This window comes from Daucus carota, chromosome 7 (assembly GCF_001625215.2).
Source record: "Daucus carota subsp. sativus chromosome 7, DH1 v3.0, whole genome shotgun sequence".
NCBI lineage: Eukaryota > Viridiplantae > Streptophyta > Magnoliopsida > Apiales > Apiaceae > Daucus > Daucus carota.
In genome coordinates, this window is record NC_030387.2 from 1,796,069 (window position 1) to 1,818,711 (window position 22,643).

At 34.9% G+C, this 22,643-nt stretch overlaps 3 protein-coding genes across 4 annotated transcripts; 1 reads left to right on the plus strand and 2 right to left on the minus strand.

The window, feature by feature from the left end:
- The first annotated feature begins 566 nt into the window (after nucleotides 1-566).
- Nucleotides 567-3,243, plus strand: LOC108193465 (protein SICKLE). The gene is made up of 3 exons (XM_017360130.2): nucleotides 567-783; nucleotides 1,396-1,656; nucleotides 1,949-3,243. Exons 2-3 carry the CDS (start codon nucleotides 1,401-1,403, stop codon nucleotides 2,932-2,934), a joined length of 1,242 nt encoding a protein of 413 aa, XP_017215619.1. The 5' UTR covers nucleotides 567-783; nucleotides 1,396-1,400; the 3' UTR covers nucleotides 2,935-3,243.
- A 1,300-nt stretch (nucleotides 3,244-4,543) lies between these two features.
- Nucleotides 4,544-9,344, minus strand: LOC108196929 (transcription factor SRM1). 2 transcript variants are annotated; one of them, XM_017364427.2, is made up of 3 exons: nucleotides 9,189-9,344; nucleotides 7,600-8,335; nucleotides 4,544-5,576 (listed from the first exon to the last, which is right to left on the minus strand). In XM_017364427.2, exons 2-3 carry the CDS (start codon nucleotides 7,983-7,985, stop codon nucleotides 5,090-5,092), a joined length of 873 nt encoding a protein of 290 aa, XP_017219916.1. In that variant the 5' UTR covers nucleotides 7,986-8,335; nucleotides 9,189-9,344; the 3' UTR covers nucleotides 4,544-5,089. The 2 variants fall into 2 exon arrangements, with proteins under 2 accessions (XP_017219916.1, XP_017219915.1); XM_017364426.2 differs by lacking the exon at nucleotides 9,189-9,344 and having other exon boundaries at nucleotides 7,600-8,918.
- Nucleotides 9,345-13,416: 4,072 nt separating this feature from the next.
- On the minus strand, nucleotides 13,417-21,922 carry LOC108194026 (biotin carboxylase 1, chloroplastic). The gene is made up of 17 exons (XM_017360916.2): nucleotides 21,788-21,922; nucleotides 21,609-21,670; nucleotides 20,754-21,079; nucleotides 20,519-20,660; nucleotides 20,028-20,126; nucleotides 19,875-19,931; nucleotides 19,057-19,128; nucleotides 18,360-18,449; nucleotides 17,870-17,929; nucleotides 16,876-17,061; nucleotides 16,684-16,776; nucleotides 16,512-16,593; nucleotides 16,087-16,193; nucleotides 15,173-15,248; nucleotides 14,392-14,438; nucleotides 14,252-14,314; nucleotides 13,417-13,676 (listed from the first exon to the last, which is right to left on the minus strand). Exons 2-17 carry the CDS (start codon nucleotides 21,660-21,662, stop codon nucleotides 13,620-13,622), a joined length of 1,611 nt encoding a protein of 536 aa, XP_017216405.1. The 5' UTR covers nucleotides 21,663-21,670; nucleotides 21,788-21,922; the 3' UTR covers nucleotides 13,417-13,619.
- Between the last annotated feature and the right edge of the window lie 721 nt (nucleotides 21,923-22,643).

The following is a 22,643-nucleotide window of genomic DNA, read 5'->3' on the forward strand; positions in this document are numbered from 1 at the left end:
CAGCTGGTGTATGTCGGATTTCAAGATATTATTGATTTAAGAATTTATGTATTCTATAGGAAAATTATGAATGATACCATTGTGTATTTATTAAACTGAGTGGTACCATTTATAAGTCAAAAACACAAGATGGTACCATTTAGAGAAGCCACGAAATAGTTACATTTAGAGAAGCCAATTACACAATAGTACCATTCATAATTTCCCTATTCTATATGTTAAGCGATCTATGAAACAAAACAATTATTTGTTTAGCTCATTTTTAATTTCACAATCAGGTTGTAATTGACATTTCAAGGTTAGCCCTGACTGGATTTTATTGTTTAATGAATTCTTAGTTTTTCATAAAAAAAAATATTGTGTAACTATTACATATTCGACTCACCTCCAAAATTATAATAATTATATCTAATAGTATTTTGGTAAAATCACTTTCCCATCATTTTTTTTCCAGACTTTCCCATCATTTCTAATATAACTAATTATTATTATATAATATTTTAACTAACCGAATTTTCTAGTAGCATTGGGATTTGGGAGATGCTCAGATAGTATAATCGTATCGAAGTTCAAAGAATATAGACCCGACCCGGCAATAATCGTAGATATACCCAAATTCAAAAGAAACCCTAATTTCTACCCTCCCTCTCTCGCTCGCTCTCTCTCCATACATTAATTAACCTAGCTTCTGTATCTCTCTGCGCCGGAAAGACTAAAATTCACTGACCCAATTCCCCGTCACAATCAGAACCAATCACAAAGGATTGATCTTTTCAAGCTCTGGTATCCCCCTTTTCTTTGTTATTGTACTTGCTCATAATATGTACGTGTATAAAGGCTAGCTTGCTACTATAATATACTTATTTCAAGATGATTGTCTCATTTTATTATTTGTTTTTCGAATATGTTGATTATGATTGATCCTGCTTTTCGTAATTTTTTCCTAAAATTTAGGCATCACATAATCTTGTTAATGAAACTTTTGATGCGTATTCAAATAAGTGCAAGGCCATACATAAATTTGCTAATGGTATGCCTTGAGAGTTGAGATTTTATAACTTAATTACTCTTTGTGTAATCTCGTTATGGAGTGAATGTCATATGATAGCAAGTGAATTTGTAAATTTTTGGGGACTTTGTAAGATTCAAACTGCCATAATAAGTCTTAAAAAATATAGAGAGACGACAATGTAGAAATCGTGATACTCTACTACTGTACTAGTTGAATTTTAGTATTAAAAAAAAAATGTTATTTAGACAAAATTTTCAGTTGGGTTATTGAAAAAACGATTGAACTGTAAAATTTTGAGGCACGGTAATATAAAGAAGTTTATGGTGGTCAATTGGCTATGTCACTTTGCAATATCTGAGTGAATTGGATAACTAATAATTCAGGTTGAATGGAGGAATCAGAAAAGAGAAGAGAAAGACTGAAAGCAATGCGAATGGAAGCTGCTCAGAGTGGTGCAGATAATGAAGTTGGGAATTCTTCTCAGACACAAGGCCTCCCCAATCCATTGCTTCAAACAGCTGTGACTAACCAAGAATCATGTCCTCAGAGGTTTGGTTACTACACAGACCCAATGGCAGCGTTTTCAGGGAATAAGAGGAGCAAGGTCAGCCAGAATATTACACAGGAACATCTTACACCTTCAAGTAATAACATATTTTCTGGGTGATTTTTTCGTTCATGCTTTAATTTTCACGTAATTGACTTTGCACACGTATAAACTAGTCATCATTTGTCTTTTTAAATTTACGTGTCAAAATTTATAATTTCTCTATATATCCTCAAAAAATATTGGTGATGAAGTGAATGTATTGTGAGAATGCTACCTTTTTGACACTAGGAGTTCAGCTACTAAGTATATATACTATATACTATATATGTTTTTTCACTGTACGTGTGAGATGAGATTATGAGAAATTTACTTCATTGCTTTGCCAGTACAAGAGATTACTCCTCGGCCCCTTCCAAGTCAAGGTATGTATCAACAACAGGAATCTGTCTGGAGTCCAACGGGAATGGTTCGTCCTTCTAGCATGCAGCCTGGAACACCTCGTGGTGCCTGGAATGGACCTGGTCCCACATATGGGTACAACATTCCACCTAGTTCACCTATCAGGGCAAATTTTCCCAACACTATGGGTTCTGGCTCTGGACAGGGTAGCAGGCCTATTAATTATACACATCAGGGTCAAGGGCAATGGTCAGCCAACAGTCCTAGGCCCGGCCCATGGTTGGCCAACAGTCCTAGCCCGATTTCAGAGCAGGGTGTCAGGCCTGGAGTGGGGGAGTATCAAGGCGGACCTGGTTTCAATCCTATAGAGGGTAGAGGTTCAGTACGTGGAGGCAACCCTGGCTTTGGACAGGGAGGTAGAGGTAGCTATGATTCCAGCGGACAAGGCAGAGGGTACTGGTCCAATAATAGCCCAAACCCTAGTCAAGTACGTGGAAGCAATCCTGGCTTTGGTCAGGGATTTAGACCTAATTATAATCCCGCACAAGGCAGAGGGGACTGGTCCAGAAACAGTCACAATCCCGGTACAGGTTATAGGCCTAAATTAGGAAGAGGTGGTGGTCAATGGTCAGGTAACAATGCCAGCCCTGGTCCAGCACGGAGTGGGGGAAGAGGTGGCAGAGGAAGAGGCTCTCATGATAATGTCTCAGCAGAGCTCAGACCAGATTTATATTACAACAAGTCAATGGTCGAAGATCCATGGAAGTTCTTGACACCTATCATCTGGATAACAGAAAAATCTCCTTCAAAGACTTGCACATCATCGAAATCCTGGCTTCCGAAATCAATCAGCATGCAAGGAGCAAAAGCTTCAACAGCTTCTACTGAATCTAATAAGTCTCAACCAAGTCTGGCCGAGTACCTTGCTGCTTCATTTAATGATGCTGTCAAAAATGATGAATCTATGATATAACTAAGCAGCTGTTACGAGAAATTTTTCCATTTATACCTGTTGGTTTATGCTTCTGGAATTACGTTACTCTGAGAAGTTTTATACATTTTACAGGAGTATCTGAGGTTATGATTGCTGCAAGTCTGGCATTATCACATCTTCTGCGAGTATATTTAATGTTGCTCAGATAATTTCAGAGACGATGAAGATTGATATTAGGCAAGGAGAGGCATGATCAGGATTTCAGATAAATGTAGTTCGGAAATATGCACATGTATCCAAATTTATGTTGAACAGAGAAATATTTCCTAATAATTTCCTGATTTTTCACTTTCCTTGTTATCATTTTCTAGCCCTTCTAGTTGGAATTTTCAACATTCAACATACTCAAAGGGTTCTCCGAAATCATTAGAATACCATTGCAACACTTTGACATACTGAAAATTTTAAGGTGTTTCTTAGATTTAAACTATACCTTTCTTCTGTTTCTTTTGACAATTTATGCTTATATGTCTTACAAGTAAGTATTTGTTTTAACTTTTAATACTTCTTGGGATGAGCGAAAGTAGAACCCGGGGTTACCCTTTGTCCCACTCCGAACCACCCTACATAAAGTGCGAGATATACGCAAACGTTGAGGATGAAATGTCAGTAGACATTACTCAACCGGAGGATATATATGTCAAGGTGTTGAAAACTTGCTTAACCAGATATGAGCAGGAAAACATAAAGTTGTCACATGTTAGTGACAAAGGACAGGGCCCAAATATTAATAGTGGCAAGTGAATCTTATCAAAGTTGCCTACTTTACTTTTGCCCATATATATGCATTGTCAAATCTACTTGATATCATATCATTATATTCATGTTCTCCACCCCCATTATTCTTCAACTATGATTTAGGGGTGGCCTGCCTTCCAAGCATTAGGAGCAATTTAGAGGTCGTTTGATTCATGATCAATGAGTTCAGTTAACAAAGATCGGAACACTAAATCTGTTAACAAAGATCGGAACATCAAATCCTTATGTTGGCTTTTGATATAGTAATGTTGTGTCTTGGTGTTTGGTACAATAATTTTGTTGTATTAAATGAAAACCTTCACCTCACGACTAGATTACGTGCTTTTCAGGATAGTCATTCATCTTCGCCGATTCTCCCGTTTGGTGGTATTATGGAATGAGAACCTCAACCTCGCGAGTAAACTATTCATTGATCCTCGGGATACTCATTCCTATTCGCCCGTTCTCCCATTCCTTGATCCTCGGGATACTCATTCCTATTCGCTCGTTCTCCCATTCTAATTCCCGCCTGCCATCGGTTGACAAATACCACAAACACAACTTTGTTCGAAGTAAGCCAAGTTATATTGTAGCATGTGGCCTGGCTACTAGCTATTTCCATCAAAGACCGGGCCATAAGAACTAAGGAAAGACATTACAAGACAATTCGACATGTTTTTCTTACCTAAGGTGTTTAAAACCATAGTAGGTGACCTTGCATTTCATTATTATTTTGACACAAAAGCTCTGCATTATGAAACATGTTCAACTTTACTTTTGGGGTCTACATACATGCAACACTGAACTTATTATATACAGCAGATTTTCCAATTTATGTACCTGCAAGATGTCAAAATAAAAATTCTATGGAAACATATATCAAAACAATAGTTGTCAACAGACAATTTACTGCAATAGAATATATCTTGGGAAAAAAAAAATCAAGGACAAGGCTAGAAGAGTTGCGAGAATCTTTATAACCAGACTCAGCCTCGAGCAGGTGCCAATGTGTGCATTCCTCAGGTATCCAAAATAACGACACCAATTCTTTGCAGTGCTTGCCCACGAAAAGATCGCCAACCCACCAACTAACTAATGAATACATATACCACATAACAAATGTTTTAGAACTAAAGGAAAACTAATATGGAGTCCTGCCCTAAATACTCCCCATCACGATCCCAGCAGCTAGCTATAAAACACGTAGTTGGCTGCTATGGCTTACAGATTTGATGAGAATTGAAGAAAACAGACATATTAATAATGAACACTTGTCTGTATCGTTTATAAGCATCATATTATTCTTCCCCAGTTGGTGGAACCCCGATCACTGTAAAATGAGCATGAGCTATATAGTTTCTACCCTCTGTACAATTGTTTTCCAGAACAAGAACAGTCACCTGTGTGTTGAAGTTTGTGGCAGTGGATATGCCATGGGACCCATGTTCACAGGGGCACCAGGAACAAGTTGTCCTGAAGGGGCTATCATACTATAGCCCATGTGTGCTGGTTGGGATAGATTCACCGGTGTCCCTGCTACCAGAGACCCTCCTACTGGCTGCCCGATAGTTGTTCCACCATACATGACTCCAGGGGCAACTAATTGAGGAGTTTGTTTGATTGGCTTGCCAGATGAACCTCCTGCAGAAGAACCATTGGTTTGACCAGTGATAGGTGTTGGGGAAACTGGCATTTCACCATTATTGACATTAGTAATATCGTGAATGCTCGATCGTCTCCTGTCCTTGTTCATTGAGTTTAAACGAATAAAGTACTTCTGTGCATGGCTCGCGACTTGTGTAGGAGTTCTAGTTACCACAAAGTTTCGAGAAATACTTCTCCAGTCACCTTTACCATATTTCTCCAAACCAAGAAGAAATAATCTGTTTGGCATTAAGCAAAAAAAATATTAAATTTGTGAAATATTTAGCTTCCCAAGGAGCCAAATATAGATTATAGAAATCTTTATGCAGCATGAGGTCACTAAAGTCAAGAAAAACGACGTACACCCTTAATGACTACTAGCATATATCTTATACATGAAGACTGAGCCATGCTATTACGTCGAGACCCATTACGATGCAAGCAAAAGCTAAAGATAGAGAACCTTTAGTGATAAAAGCATCTGAGTATTTGACGGTTTATTTGGTGAAGTGTGAAACTGAAATATTGTATTTGTACATAGACTTTATACAAGAGAAAAAATATGGGTATGGGTGGCTATCACTCAAAACATAAATATGAAATTAACTATCGGTTGAGAATGTAGGGTAGCCTTATCAAGTTGGAAATAATAGAGCAGCTAGCTTATATTCTAATAGCAGAAACTAGCAGTTATTACACAAGTAACACGACGTATAAGTAACTCATAGAAAGCTAAATAATGGATTCAGCACTTTCGAGACATCAATGCTGCGACACATTAAGCTATGAAGCACCTGTTGATGATTATGGACCCAGTACTCCACATATTACCACAAACGCAAAGTTAAGTCCACGGAATTCAAGTTAGCCAGCATTATAACAGTTAAAGTTCTATTTTCCTTAAAGCAATAACCAAATATGAACGTTGGACCGACTTACTTGATAAATAGGGTCTTTCTTATATTACAAGCCAGTTTGGGTTTTTACATATGTATCGCTTGTCACAGTGCTGTGGAGACCTGGCATTCTCCATAAATGACAACTCATAGCTAGGTCAGAGCCAAAGAAAAGGAGCAGCTATCTTTTTAAGGCTCAATAACATATATCTATCGGGAAGCATATACTCAATGTGGAGTACAGCAAAGGGATGCTATGTGATACAATTTTGAACAAGAAAGAGCGTCAAAAGATAATCGAGTACAGAAAAGGATGAAACCAATAATCTTCAACACCAAATTCGAAGAGAAAGCAACCATGCAAGTGGTAGCTGACTAAAGAGCGATCATGGAAGCATGTGTACAGAACGTCGAAAAAAGGATCACCAGTTCACAAAAAAGTACAGCAATTTCTAAAATCACAGAAGTTTTACAGGAAACATTTAAGCACGTGTAATGGATACATTATCTACTAAAACATGAAAAGCAAATAATATCTAATCCTAAGATTCTAGACTAATTTCTCAACTGAATAATCCAGATTTTTTTTAAAAAAACACACTTCATGCAGATCGGAGTACTAGTACTATTTGATACAATTAAATCCGGAACTTTAGGTTCGTTGGTTGGTCGGTCTTTCTTTTTGGTTTTTAGTCCTTCAATTTCTATTTGACAATAAATTAATATTTTTTAATATCCAACTTACTACTGGCAGTCTAAGGCTTATATCCCGGCAACAACATACTAAAATCAAACATTTATATAATTACTAATTAGTTCTAAATAAATATCATATCATCATTAGCGTAAATATATTTTTCAAATATTAGCACATCTCTAACAAAAATTTTGTTATTAAGATAAAATTTTAAAATTAACCTGTGCATCAGACGAAATATAAGCTAGTCTTTAATATCAGTGTTAAAAAAAAGATCCTCGCCAATTAAGCAGAGAGTGCTCATAAGTTGTTTGATAAGTCCAAAAGCAAACTTTCTGCTCGAAGATTTACATAAAATTTGTGCTCAAAGAAAGATTTTGAACAAAATCAGTAGACCAATGACATCACTAGTTCCGAAGACAATAACCATAGACATAGTGACAAAATTCTTCTCTACAACTATAAGCCAACTTGTATAAAGCTCACACATTGCGACCAACCACAGGCATCAAATGCATAGTACATTTATACTCAATGTTAAGTATACCAGAATCCACAAATTTCTGAAGCAAAGAGCAGCAAGCAAGATAGAACTACATAACAGAGTTCTATACAAACCAATATAGAACCACATTAAGAATTTTAAACAATTAAGTAATGATAATTTACCTGTGCTCTTCCTCTGTCCAGGCTATCCCTTTGCGGCGCTCCTGTTCAGACTTTAAAGCTTTACCATTATGATTAGATTCACTGTTAAAATTCCCAAAACTTCCACCTTTCTTTCCAGTTCCTTCATTGCCAGCTTGGCCTATTGAGCCACTTGAGGAGGAATTGTATCGAGGCAGTGGCACACATCCAGACTCAATCCGATTAACATCATCTACTAGGAGCTCATAGTGGTCTCTCACCTCTTCTAAAGATTTCCCAGGGACATCAGCTGCAATTTTCTCCCATCGGTCCGATAAATCCTCGGAATAAGTTGCCAACGCATTCTCGAACATTATATCCTGCTCCCTGCTCCATATGGAGCTATCGCCTGATTCATTGCCACTCATCTATCTACTCAGAACTTTATTTTTTCCTCACCAGAAAGAGATAAAATAGCAATACAAATTTCACAGATTACTATTAGTATAATTTGGAAGAACCCATCTCCAGTATGGAATTCTCTAAGAATAACAATTGGATATGAGATCTGAATTCATAAAAAAGGTATAAGAGACAAGTTGAAGTAGTGTGATATATTGGGGAATAGGTGTGTCAGAACATATAGGTAAGCAAGATTTAAAACAAACAGACCCCAAAAAGAGCCAAATGGTCTGAACTGTGAGACCACCTCCAATAAATATCATCACAGAGTCATGAGAAGATTAAGGGAACAGTTCATTCCAAGCATGACAAGAATCTGAAAATCATAAAAACAATAGAGTAATCAATGTTAGATTGCGACAATTGAATATAATATACGTATAAATATGTAAAAGGGAGGTAGAGAAAATATAAAAATAATGGTGACGGTGAATTCAATACAATGATAACTAGGGTTTTAAATTATGAGATGTGAAAGAAAACAAAACACAACCAAACAAACAAAGAAGCTAAAACTCAAAACTCCAAAATCAGCATTTTGAAAAAAAAAAAAAAAAAAGGAAAAAACGAAAGAAAGAGAAACCAAAGGAAAAGGTATTCATTCTTCCACCGATCCCAACAAAACACTAATAACCAAAAGGCCTCCCTGATAACAACATTTTTCACAGTGAAGGCCCACTACAAGATACCCACCATTTTACAGCTTAAAAACTTGCCTTTCACAGATTGTAAATTGATACTGCAGCTTGCTTATAGTAAAAATACCAATCTGAATCATTCAATCATGTAACAAACAGCCAATAACGAAGTGACCTAAAATTTTGAAACTTGTGAAGAAATTCACATAAACCACAAGAGTTCAAGAGGGGAAGGTGTTCAATTTAATAACAACAATTGAGATATTATATGTACACATACACACACAAGCATCAACTCAAACATACCCTTTTGTGTAATTAAACAACTTCAGGGTTTAACCCATGATTGTAACATATGACTTAATGATTTCACAAGAACTAAACAAAAGACTGAAACACTGAAATGTTACCTAGTACTAAAATGACAACTAACAAGATTTGACAGTTTACCCACTTCTAAAAACACAATTTTTAACATTAGTGAGCTAAAACAAATGACTAATTACATACTAAGATAAGTAAAGATCAAACCTTTATTGTGCAGATAGGTTTCTTGAAGTGTTGTTTCACTTAGGTAATAAGTAAAACACATTATAAGCAGAAAATTAACTTAAAAAAGAAAAAGATGCACAAGTTTCAACATTGTTGTAGTAGTATTATAAAACCCAAGAAAACAACATTAATTTAATCATGTGATTAACTAAACCCTAGATTGTGCAGTGAGAAATGATTAGTGGTGAGAGGTTTTTTTTACCAAAATAACCTCGGAAGTGGGCCAAATTACAAGATTTGGGAAAGAAATGTAGCTGATACTGTGGACTATTTTGGAAATGAAAAGCCCACAAAGAAAGAGATGGGTCGGGTCGGGTCTTAAAACAGTGCAAGGAGGCAGTGACTAGTTGCAAATGAATGGATAAATGGGCCCACCTTCAAGTTGCTATGAAATCTGGAATCTGCTGCAGTAGGCCCTGCAGTGCTGCCTAATGCACCGAATATTTTATTAGGGAAGAGTATGAAAATGCGAAAATCTGATATCGTAATTTTGAAAATTTTGAGGTCTAATTTAAAAAAAATGACTTCTTGTTTATTGTAAAAAAATGGAATAAAAGTGAGAAGTAAATAAGTTAATAAAGTGTTTGGAAAAGAAGCAGAAGCTGTGAGAGAGAAGGTATCATTCTCAGCTTGCTTCCACTTTTTTACACCAATAGGTAAAGAGAAGCAGAAGCCAGAAGCAGCCAGAAGTTTCTCTCAACCAAACATGCCTTTTATTTTCATAACAATCTTTTTATATTCAGAGTAAATTTAACTATGTCCAATAGTTACAAGAAAATGGGTACGCTGCCACGTATCACGAACCCGATCGTTCGTACTCCATAGGGGAGCAAATGCGAACGGAGACGTATGGGGTCACGATCCAGATCGTCGAAGATAACAACCCGCAAGAACACAGTTCATTCTTGTTCTGAACTGTAGATCCATGATTTCATGTCTATGTCATATGATAAATAGTTTATTTTATTAATAAATGTGTACTTTTGTTTGTCATTCAATAACTTTTTCTTTAAAAAATTATAAATGTATAAATTATCAACTAAAATTGTATATTATAATGAAATTTATATATATCATTATAGAATTCGTTTTAAAATGACCAGTCGTACTCATACGTTCCATCGTACCGAATCCACTAAAACTAATATCCGCGTACCCGATTTCGTTCCCCGTTTCAAATCGAACCTAGGCTTACGTAACTATGTTGTCTATCCCCTCTTACACCGGAATAAATCATATTCTAATATAAATTTCTGCAAGTCGTTCCGGAAATTAAAAAGTTGATCTAAAAATAATATTATAATTTTAATAGAATCTTCATAGATGTTGGGAAATTGGTTTTTCATTTAAAATAATTCAATTGATAACCTCAAAAATTCGTATAAACCTTTATATTAGAAAAAATGAATTATAAGCTTTGCCTATATATAGTTTTAATCTTGAGCAATATGAATGTGACATATCTCGCTAATTGACGAATAAGTTGACAAAAATAAATACTTTTCTCGTCTTTCTCATTCTCTTTCATAATTTTTTACATTATTTGATAAGTGTTTTAAGATGTATATCAAATATATTTATGTAATTTATTTTAAAATTTTTATATATAAATATTTGGATATTAATTTTTTTTTAAAAATAATTTATAAAATTATATTTTATAAAAAATATAAATACTTCCGTTATCAAACATAAAAACGAAGGTCAAATTCGGCCGGTCAATCAAAATACTTTACCTTTCCCTCTCAATTATTTTGTATAAAATTTGAACAATTTTTCTTTTGAATAGAATTTAAATATTTAGATTTTTTTATAAAAAATTGAAAATAAATTATGAAATATATTTCATATGCATTTTATAATACATGTCAAATAATAAAAACACTGCTTAAAGTCTGTCGAGTGAAAAAAAATGACAGTTCTAGCTTATAAACGAGGGAACATTTGGATTTAGAAATGAAATTAAATAATTTCTTAATCTCTGAACTGCCCGGGCTTAAAGAATTTTTGGAGCCTGTTTACGTGGGTTTAAAGTCCGGGCTTTTAATCATTTTTGACTTTAAGCTGAAAATGTATATTTTATAGAAATAGGTCAGAAATTGATTTAAAACCAAAAGTTAACTTTTTTTATATAAAAAATAAGTATTAATCATAAGTTATCCATAAATCACTTTTATTTTTATATTATATTTTTAATAACTCATAAATCAATAACAAATTAAAATTATCGAAACAAATGCTTTAAAATTCCAACTCATCACATAAATCACGATAAAGTCATGAGTAATAAATAAGTTGAGCAATCTAGATTACGGTCCATATATTAAAGAAAACAATAGTTTTGTTGTATGTGAATTATATCACTCAACAGATTAGGATCCGTGAATATTAAAAACCATGATTTTGTTGCTCAATTTTTTAATTGATTCAGTGAATGAGGTGTGCAAGTTTCGAGTAGCTTCTTTTTAAAATAATTTAGACAGTGTACCTGTTCATGGTTGGGACTTGGGAGGGACAATTGGACCAATCCAATAATTGGTGTATATTCTTTGCACCATCGCAAGACATTGGACTTATCAAATTTAGCAGACACAAGTGCTACTGGAACTCCCTCCGTCCCGTTAGATTGTATACATTTGGTTTGGACACGGAAACCAAGAAAAAGTGTAAAAAGTTAGTAAAATGAGATGAAAAATGAGTGAAGTGGTGTGACCCATTTATATTTAATGATAGATCTGAGATAGTGAAGAAAAATAGTGGGTATAATAGTGTTTATATTATTAGAGCAATTCCAACAGCTGTCCTATTTAGTGTCCTAAGTCATAATATAGGGCATTTGATGAAAAAACTTGATCCAACAATGTCCTAGTGATGCCCTATATCACTAGGACAACTCATTCAAGCCCTATTTTTGAGGCACTCTCTCTCCTTGCCCTATCCCATATTTTATAATAAATTCTTACCAACACTCTCTTTCTCTCTCTATTTTATATTATGTTTTAATGATGAAAGAGAACTTTTAATAATAAAATATTAAACATATAGTGAAAATAAGGCACATTGTTGGAGTTGAAGTTAGTAGAATATGTCCTAAACTACTAGGACATAATTTTTTATATTATATTTAGGGCTCCAACTAGGACACTGTTGGACTTGCTCTTATAGAATGGAGATAGTGGAAAAAAAAAAGTGGGTGTACTAGTGTTTTATATTATTAAAAGTTACTATATTTGAAATGTATAGAAATGATGGGACGTTCCAAAAAGGAAATTGTATAGAATTGATTGTGACGGAAGGAGTATTATCTAAGATTCGGAATATATACATTTCAAATGCCAGAGAGATTTTTAAATAAATTCTTAAAAGATCATGAATAGAGCTCTAAAAGATTTTTAGTGGTTTTTACAAGATTTAAGAATTTGGTTTCTCCATTATTTTTACCGTTTTATGATTCTTAACTTATTTTAAATAATAAAAAATCAAATCACTTCAATTTATCAAATACTTTCTCAACTCATATCGATTGAGTTCAAATATGATTAAAATATAAAATAGAAGGGAATTAACTATGCTCTCAGATATGTTGTTCCGACTCAGACTATCTCAATTGTCCACTAATTCTTATCATCTAACAAATTAGGGGATATTTAGATCTTGAATGAGAATCAGCAATAAGAATGAAAGATATGAAAATGAATATCCAAGCAGAGTGTAAGAAATAATTTATTCTACTTCGAATTGCTAATTCAAACACCTGCACAACACAGTTTAATCAACACAAGTTTAAGGTTCCAATTCATATTCCGAACTTATTAATCATGAATCAAACGCCTAATCCAAACATCAATACAACACTTTGGTTTAAGATTGCAATTCCCATCCCGGACTCGCGAAACCTCTAAAAGAGTTTTTTAATATAATTTGCTCATGTTCAGTATATGAACGTGTGTGGTCCTGTCCTATATGCATATGTATGTGGTCCTGTCTGTGAGGAACTGTGGGCTAAAGGAAAAAATTATTCACTGTTTGGATCACTAGTTATTTTTCAAGTTTTAAGCAAATTGTTCTTCATTCACAGATTTCACCACAGAACAATTGCACTCTTCCTGCACCATTCTTTTCTACCTTAATATTCCTTCACGGTTTTTCACTGTATAGCATAATATTCCGGTCCTTCCAACCGAAACCCAACCGAACCATTTGGGACAAAAAAACGAAAGAAGTAATGTGCGGTATAAACATCTATTGAAATCTATGACTAGTTTTTACATGAGCAAATCCCGGTCTGAAGTCTATGCAATGATCTAAAAGAAATTAAAAAAATCTGGAAGCCTCAGTAGGCAGAGAGGAGAGACTACAGGAGTAAAGTTTGTCAGTATGTTTAATCCTCGGGAGATTTTGTTTCTTCTTCTATGCTGCAGTGTTGGCGGTCTCTTTAGCAGGAGGGGTTGCTACTATGTTCCGGGGCTGCATGCATCAAAACAAAAATGGTCATCTTTCCAAATATTGGTAACTAATAGCAGATGTCTAGTGTGGCAGCACTCCATGCGTATAACATTGGCTTCTCACTTTCAAATCGACCACCTAGTCTCTAAAATCAACTGGAATAAGGGGTTAATTTAGGTGGTGATAGGTATCATGATAAGTGCTAGTAATATGTGAACTATATAGAGTTCAAAGATCAAAGTTTCCAAGATAAATAATTAAATGCAGTTCTTTGATCTTCAAAGTTCAAATGATTCCCCAGCTGCCTCGATGAAGACTCATGGAAGTAGGGGCTTCAGTAACCCTATAAATGACTTGACCGCTTGCAGTATGAGCAGAACACTAGGATTATTGTTGCTGACATTGTGATTCCACGATGGGTTTGTTGTAAATTTTTTATAGCTTGTAAAAGATTAAGAAACTTTGTTTGTGTCCGAAGAAAAGATTCGAATATTTTCAATTAAGCTAATCATTTGTTGATCTTATTTATTATTAGACTAAAAAGCATTGTTTCAAAAGCGCGGGAATAAAAATTAAGGGTCAAAATAAATCCTTACCGCTGCCAACTCATGTTCATGCTTTGGAATAAAGGCAGTATCAATCTTTCCATCTTTGAAATCCTGAAATAGAGCAAATGTAGAAGTTAAAATACATCTTCACAAAAAACAAATCAAGAGTAATGATAAAATTCTTTTACCTCAACTTCAAGAATGAGTTTATGGTATTCAATCGTCGTTGGAACACCTGCAAAAAAATAAATTACCATTCACATTACGACTAACATGCAAACTACTAAAGAGGTTTTATTTGGAAATATAAATATTGATCAGATATGTTAACTGCTATTGTGAAGCTGAGAAAATCAATTTTCTTCACAAGTAATAGTATATCACAACTCATAAGTGATCTGTTCATTCATGCAATCAGTACAAAAGGAGAAGATCAACAACAAGCAATTAGCCAATTTTTCACAATCACAAAATTCAACTCAGAAAGAGCTATTTATACAAAAATGAAAAGCTTCAGAATACTAGAAAAATCTAAAAAGTGATGCAGGCACTAAAACAAACTAAGAGGAATAGCATGTATAACCATGGACGAGAAAATTGAGCCTAGTTTCAGATGGAATGAGATGTATCAACCAAGTTCAGCACACTTAAAACCAACAATGAAATGAGATAAATATGAGCAGTAAGTAACCAGATAGGTAAATGTATGCAAGGCATAACTTTTATGTAACAATGAAAAGTGAACAATATGGAACCAGAAAGTCAAAACATAGAGGGGTATATCTTGACGCAATTCGAATTAGGTAGGCGTTCTCTATAGATAGTTCTTAGTTTAAGAATGACATAAAAAGTCAAAACGAGCAGAAACATGTGTGCTTCCTCCAAGGAGAGGATGATTCGCCCATCAACATTAGAAATATATATAACTATATATATTACTCACTGGTATGAATCTCAAAATGCACTCACCTGTTATAACGGTATCATTAAGGGCCCTTTTCATGCGCTCAATTGCCCTCTCTCTTGTTGGAGCCCATACAATCAGCTGTAAATAGATTGTTAAATGATTAGAGAGCTACAATGCCAAGGCGTGCAGTGTAAACAGAAAGATATAGAATATAATAAAGATATTGGAAAGATGAAGATAGTTCTAAATCCATGCATACATAAAGCAATGGTCTTAAATATCAATTCTTCTAACATCCATCGAAAATCACAATTCAAATCTAGGCATTGGCAGATATATATTCTTTCCGAGATGTAGCACTTACCTCCAGGCCACAAACAATAATCATTCATTCTGTTCTACAGATGTGATGATAATTATTGGAGTAACAGAGTAAAATTTGAACTTGTCTATTTATTTTTAAAGAGCATAGCTTGGTAAAATTCGGACATAAGTGTGAAGAGTTAACAGGAGCTTTTTATAGTACAGCAAAATAAAGCAACTCCGTGGTTCTGCCTCCCCAAATAGTAAACAGTAAACAGTAAAGGCCTAAAGTCGACTGTCTGCATGCTTCTCTGAAATATACACCGTTAAACTGGTACAGCCTACAGGGCCTTCCTGTTAGCAATTAGCTTCTAACATTTTTAAGTTCCAATCGAGAAGCATCAACCACATATCCTTAACCTCACCACAACCTATGTGTCGAAAGGTTCAGTACTCCTATCAAAATAAACAATCCGTGTACCTCACATGCAACAGATAGATATATGAAGAAATGACACAATTTGTATATAACAAAATAATTGCAATAGTAGAATACCTGTATCATACAGGTAAGTGCACACGATTATAGATGCAGTACAACCAAATAATGCAGTGGCATATTTATTATACAACAGGCTTGAAAAGAAGGGATGAGTAAGAAAATGATGCAAACCTTTCCGAGGAGAGAATCGTAACTAGGTGGAACTGTGTAATCAGGGTACATATGGCTATCCATCCTTACAAATGGACCTCCAGCTGGCAAGTAGGTTGTTATTTGACCTAAACATAATTTCAAGTTATATAGTTAATTTCCAGAAACCTACATGTCACTATAAGACCTAGCTCCTTTATCTGCTATAGGTATTCCAGGGATAAGTAAAAGCACATCAAAAAGTTCATCTCTCTCTGTGTGTGGGTGGGTGTAAGTATGCACAATCAACAGCTAAATGAAAAAGAACTACAGGTTTATAATATCATGGTCATGGCTGGGCTGTAGGCAAACAGCGGAACCAGGAAAAAAATAGAAAAAAGGTAGAGGTAACAATAAAACACGGAATATATATTCAAGTAAATAATAAACACAATGTACTGACATACCTGGCCCAGGCCTGAAATTTTTAAAAGCATCTTCAGCATTTATACGACATTCAATAGAGTGACCTCTAAGCACAATATCTTCCTGTTATATAGGGAATCAATAATTATATATAACGATTATGCCTCTCCCTCCACCCACCCACCCCAGTATCCTGAGCAACTTATGTATTACCTGTTTGTGACGTAGTTTCTCTCCCCTAGCAACCCGGATTTGTTCTTCGATTAGGTCAACAGAGGAAATCATTTCTGTCACAGGATGCTCAACCTGCATATTAAATGTAAATGAACATCTAGCAGAAAAACACTGTGTACAGTATATTTGAAAAACGGCTGAATCCTGATCAGCATTTTTCCTTAAATTCACCTGTATCCTAGTGTTCATCTCCATAAAGTAAAAGGAGCCTCTTTCGTCTAATAAGAATTCAACAGTACCGACACCAACGTAGCCTATAGAGGCTGCTGCTGCAACTGCTGCATCACCCATTGCTTTACGCAACTCGGCAGTCAATGCAGGTGACGGAGCTTCTTCTAGCAACTTTTGGTTCCTTCTCTGCACAAAAAAGTTATTATTAGTATCCTAACATATAAAATCAAAATTTATATACTTATCTTTTGTCAAGTGTCAACAATAACTTGCATCCTTAAACTGGCATAACCCAACAAATTACATAAAAGCTGAAGCATCATTTGTGCCAACAGCTATGAGAGTATAGCTTAACTTCATAAGATTTGTGTATTAAACAACACCAGTATTTAAGTAATTCTGAAAGGTATTGGTATGGAAGTTGCTATCATGAATATCAAAGTGAATGACAAGGCAAGTTAGGATGCATCTGAATTACTTTTTTACGTGTGACAAAAAAAAATTTATTTTTTTACGGAGGCATAGTTATATAACTCAAAAGTTTTCCATTTAATAAAGTTTAACTGCAAGTGCTTAAAAGGATTAAAGATAACGCATTCATATTCCAATTTCTAAGGTCATGACTGTGTATATTAGTGTATACAACTCAAGACTATCCCTACAAAATTGACTGATGAGAACTGTTTGTAATCCCAATATGCCAAAAAAAGGGTTTCTAAGGGACTGCAAAAACTTTCAGTCGTTAATAACATCAGTAGGAACTATGAACATGTAGCTTTCACATGGAAATCTTAAGAGATTACAATAAATTCACAGTTTTGCCGTGATCATTTCAAGAAGACACCATACAGATTTATGTTCAATATGTTTAAATCATTTTTATACAAATTATTGAAGTTAATACAAGTCAAACAGTCAGCAAATAAATCAAATAGTCTGTCACATTGTGACATTGGAAATGAGAACCTTAAACGTGAATACAATGTTATAGTACCTGAATACTGCAATCGCGCTCTCCAAAGTGAATGACATTACCAAACTTGTCTGCGAGAACCTATATATTTCACGTAACACAGATTAATTAAAGGCTTACAGACTGAGGTTAACTGGTACAATTAATAGTAGATTGGGATTATTTAAATATGATGACCATCTAACAAGTTTCTTCATTTTACTATGTAGTACTTGGGACATGGTTAATAACGATGATGCCAATGCATTGTTACCAGTTAGCAAGGATGTCTTTTTGAATTATAGTAATTTACACTAGCTGTTAAGATTATTATTAAGACTAGCGACATTATCTTTGTGTGTGTTTTCCTTCTCTGAGCGGTACAATTCCTTACAATTTTCTTACTGTGTTTTGCATCGTGGGACCTGGTTTGCCTTGAGATGCATGCCATATTCTATTGATAACAAGAATATTCTCTTCACTAATTTTGAAGTACACAAGTCGTTTAAATTATCAAATATAACCAATATACCTGGAATTCAATGTGCCTTGGATTCTGAATATACTTTTCAAGATAAACACCATCATTACCAAAAGCAGCAGCAGCCTCAGTTTTAGCTGCCTGTCAGAACAAACAAAATTATTAGGAACACTTTAACTCTAACAAGGTTCACTGATCTCTTATCAAGAAATAACTCTCTTAGACGGCACTTAAGGCTGCTTCAGGCAATTAGATATGTACTGCCAATTGTGTGGTGACAAAAACACTCTGATTCTAATTGAGAGAGAGAAATAGGGGGGCGGGGGCGGGGGCGGGGACAGGGAGTGGGAGGGGGGGAGAGGGAGAGGGGGAGAGAGAGAGAGAGAGAGAGAGAGAGAGAGAGAGAGAGAGAGAGAGAGAGACATTAAACGACTATTTGCCTCTTCACATGCCTTTTTCTTGCTAGTAGGTTGAGCAAAATGTAGAAATTATTTTAAAGATGCTTATGTGGAAGTTCTGAACTGACTATGTGGTCATATTACAAAAGCCAAAAAGAGCATGTACAAGTTATCTAATTTAGACAACTGTGACAATAGCAGACATTTTGTCGTAAAATTTAACTTTTTTAGGAACAGATTACGAACAATAGATGTCTTGCTGGAAAGAAACATGTATGATGGATTGTATGACATGAAAGTTTAGAATATATAATCAGATGTAAATTTCTAATAAACAATGGAAAGCAAACCTGTAATAGCTTCACAAACTCCTCAGGCTCTTTAGCAAGACGCATTCCACGACCTCCACCGCCTGCTGTCGCCTTCAGAACATAAAGTAACCATTGATCAAACAAAATCTCTTAATCTTTTAGTAGGTAATCGTCTATATCATTCAAATGACAGCTTGTACATATCTTTCTGGGCATAGTTAGTGCTTCATCTCGATGAAAATTCAACATTGCCTCACTTCACTCAAACACTTCATAAAATAATCTCATTCTAAACAAACTCGCTTCCCAGTATATAATGATATTCATTTTGTTTCGAGTTTGGGTTTGAATGAATAATATTGGAGTTGTGAAGGAAAATAGAAGTGAAAAAGAATGCTTATAGAGATAAGACCTTAAGGTGACTACAGAGTGTAGGAATAAGATGAAGAAAATATTAATCATGTGACATATGAGAACATGATAGAAGTGCCTGAATGAAATGAAAGGAATCTTAGCTTAATTTCTGGGGAATGGAATGTGACTGGAAATGAATTTATGTCAACGGAATGGCGAAAACAATAATGCTTTCTGGCCAATCGACACAACAAGTGTTTTCATCTCATTTCCTATTCTTTAAAGCTCAGTTACCCCCAACGAACGAATAATAAACTAGCATGACTGATCCACACTATCAATAGGAACAAATTATGTATTAACTGAAACTTGTGGATTCAAACACTATATAATTTTGCATACCCCCACACAGACAGAATATATTTAGTATAATACAAAAAAACGTCATTTATCACATAGTGTAGGCCTCTGGAGATTTGACATACAGATACGAGAATGTTTACCTTAATCATGACAGGGTAACCGATCTCCTCAGCAAGTCTGACAGCTTCTTCAGTACTCTTTTATGACAATAATTGGCACAGGATAGACTATTCAGCAAATCATTTCAAATTAAATGAGGTCACTATTTCTAATATATAGATCAGAGTGTGTACCTGTAACAAGCCGTCGCTTCCAGGTACAGTTGGAACGCCAGCATTCTTCATTGTGTCCCTAGCAGTAGATTTGTCACCCATGACTCGAATGCTGTCAGGCTGCAGAAACCAGACATTCATATACTCTTGAGCCAAATTCAAGCTTAAACACAAAAAATTATACTTAGTTATGTTTATAGAACACTACATCTGATTTGACCATAATATAAAAAGCTTATACGGGCATAGTGCGATAAAATTATTTTGACTAAACAGGAATCTGGGGGTCACTTGCGAAGAGATTATAGTAACCATATCCTTGCAAGTAGGCGTTAGTTCTCAATTTCAAAGAAATTTGCACATAAATTTCCAAAATGTTGATTAATGAAAGAAAGACCAAATATGTTCTGACAGTACTGTACTAAGTGTACAAGACGTCATTATGGAAAACCATTTATAAAAAATCACCCAGGAATCATAGGAATGACTAGCAACTAGAAGCAAGAACTTACATTTGGCCCGATAAAGTTGATTCCATGTTCTCTGCACATTTCAACAAAAAGTGCATTCTCAGAAAGGAAGCCATATCCTGGATGAAGCATTGTGCATTTATGACTTATAGCAGCGGAGAGGACATTTGGAACAAGTAAATACCTGCAGCAAAAAATAAAGAATATAAAAAGGCACTATACAATCATCCTACTTTAGAATCTCATGCCCAGGAACGATAATTGTGGGGAAACATACGACTGGTTACTTGGTGCTTCGCCAATACAAACTGATTCATCAGCCAGCTTCACATGAAGTGCGTCTTTATCAATCGTCGAGTAAACAGCGACACAAGGTATCCCCATCTCATGAGCAGTGCGTATGACACGGACAGCAATCTCTCCTCTGTTTGCCACTAGAATTTTATCACCTCTACAACTAACACTTAGAGCTGCCCCACGTTTCCCACATTCTCGACTAACTTGAAAAGATCGCATTCTCTGCATAGGAAAACTCACTTTGCTTCCCACCATGAAACTGCATTGTGAGCTTTTGATTCCAGAAGAGCCCCCACCAAATAATCTCTGCAATAACAAATTAAAATCGTAACTCAAAGTGACCTTCTCCAAAGACAATTTGATCAGGTCATATGCCTAATTTTCTGATAGGAACTCATACATATTGTTCCAACTAAATTACCCATTTTCCAAACCATTTAAACTCAGTAAACAAATAATATCCTCACGAACACGAGCCACAACTAAATGAGCCACAACTAAATGCATCACAATTACGCTAGTTTTAGTGCCCGAATGTATACACATTAACACAAATCAGTTACCCATTTTCCACCACCTTTCAACATAAACTCCCCAAAGTAAACCTTAATCAAAAAATTAAAAGCAAATACAAACAATTCATCAAAAGGGTCACTACAAAAACTATTATAACCCCTATTCCACTCAGTAATCAAATTCAAAGATTCCAGACAATTGATAAAAATCAGTTCTTTATCATCAAAATTAGTACCCTGAACATACACATGCAGAGAGAGAGGGAGAAAGAGAGAGAGAGAGAGAGAGAGAGAGAGATGAAAAGGGTTTATAGAATTACCGGAAGTGGAGAGTGAACAGGCTTGCTGGAATAAGTTAAGGCCGCGGACTCCATTTTCCTGACTGTAATCAACAAAAAAAAAGCTACAAATGTGAAAATAAAAAGAGATAACACATGGGATTAAAAAGAGTAAAAATGGGAGTTGATAAATCGATGAATGAATGTAAAAGAATGGGTACCTTGGAGAGGAAATGCAGAGTGATTAGAAGAGCTGAAGAAAATGAAAGCACTGGAAGCATGAGTACGTGTATATATGCACAAAAGGGGGTCGATAAAAACGAGGGAGGGAGCTTGAATACGCGTGGAGCTTCTTGGTGAACTGCCTTTCTTTTCTTTTTTTTTTTTTTTTACTGACTAATATGGCTTATAGCCTTACAAAGTGAGTATCTGTTCGAAGATATTCTCGGGGTGAGCCAGAGTCGAACCCATGACCTGGGACGACAGAGGATAAACCCTTAACCACTGGGCTATCCGATCGTGCTCTTTCTTTTTTCTTTTTTACTAGTACGATTTTTTGAAGATGTCGAGATGGAGAAAAATCAAAATTAAAAAAAAATGTTATTCAGATTCAATTTTTGACTTATATACATTCCAAGGATTAATCGAATTTAGACAGGCCGGCTCAAGAAATATTGGGGCCTTAGGCGAATCTCAAAATGAGACCTAATTTAAAAAAAAAACTCAAATATAATATTAATAATATAAATATTTTTTTTCTCTAACCTCATATTACATCTCTAATAAACCGATTATTCACGGGTCAAGTATTTATTAAGTTAGCACACAAACAAGACATGACTAATATTAACAATATTAGTATTTTAATTATAATTCTTTAAAAAAATCTAATCACACATAATTTTTCAAATTTTTTTACAAGATTTAGTTATTAATTCTAGTTTTCTTATTTTTATTTTAATATCATAAAACTAATTTTATTATATCACATTGTCTCTGTACCTAATGAGTACTTACTAATATAAATTTTGGGACTTTTTGAAAATAATAATACCAATTTTTTTTATTTTCCTTTTA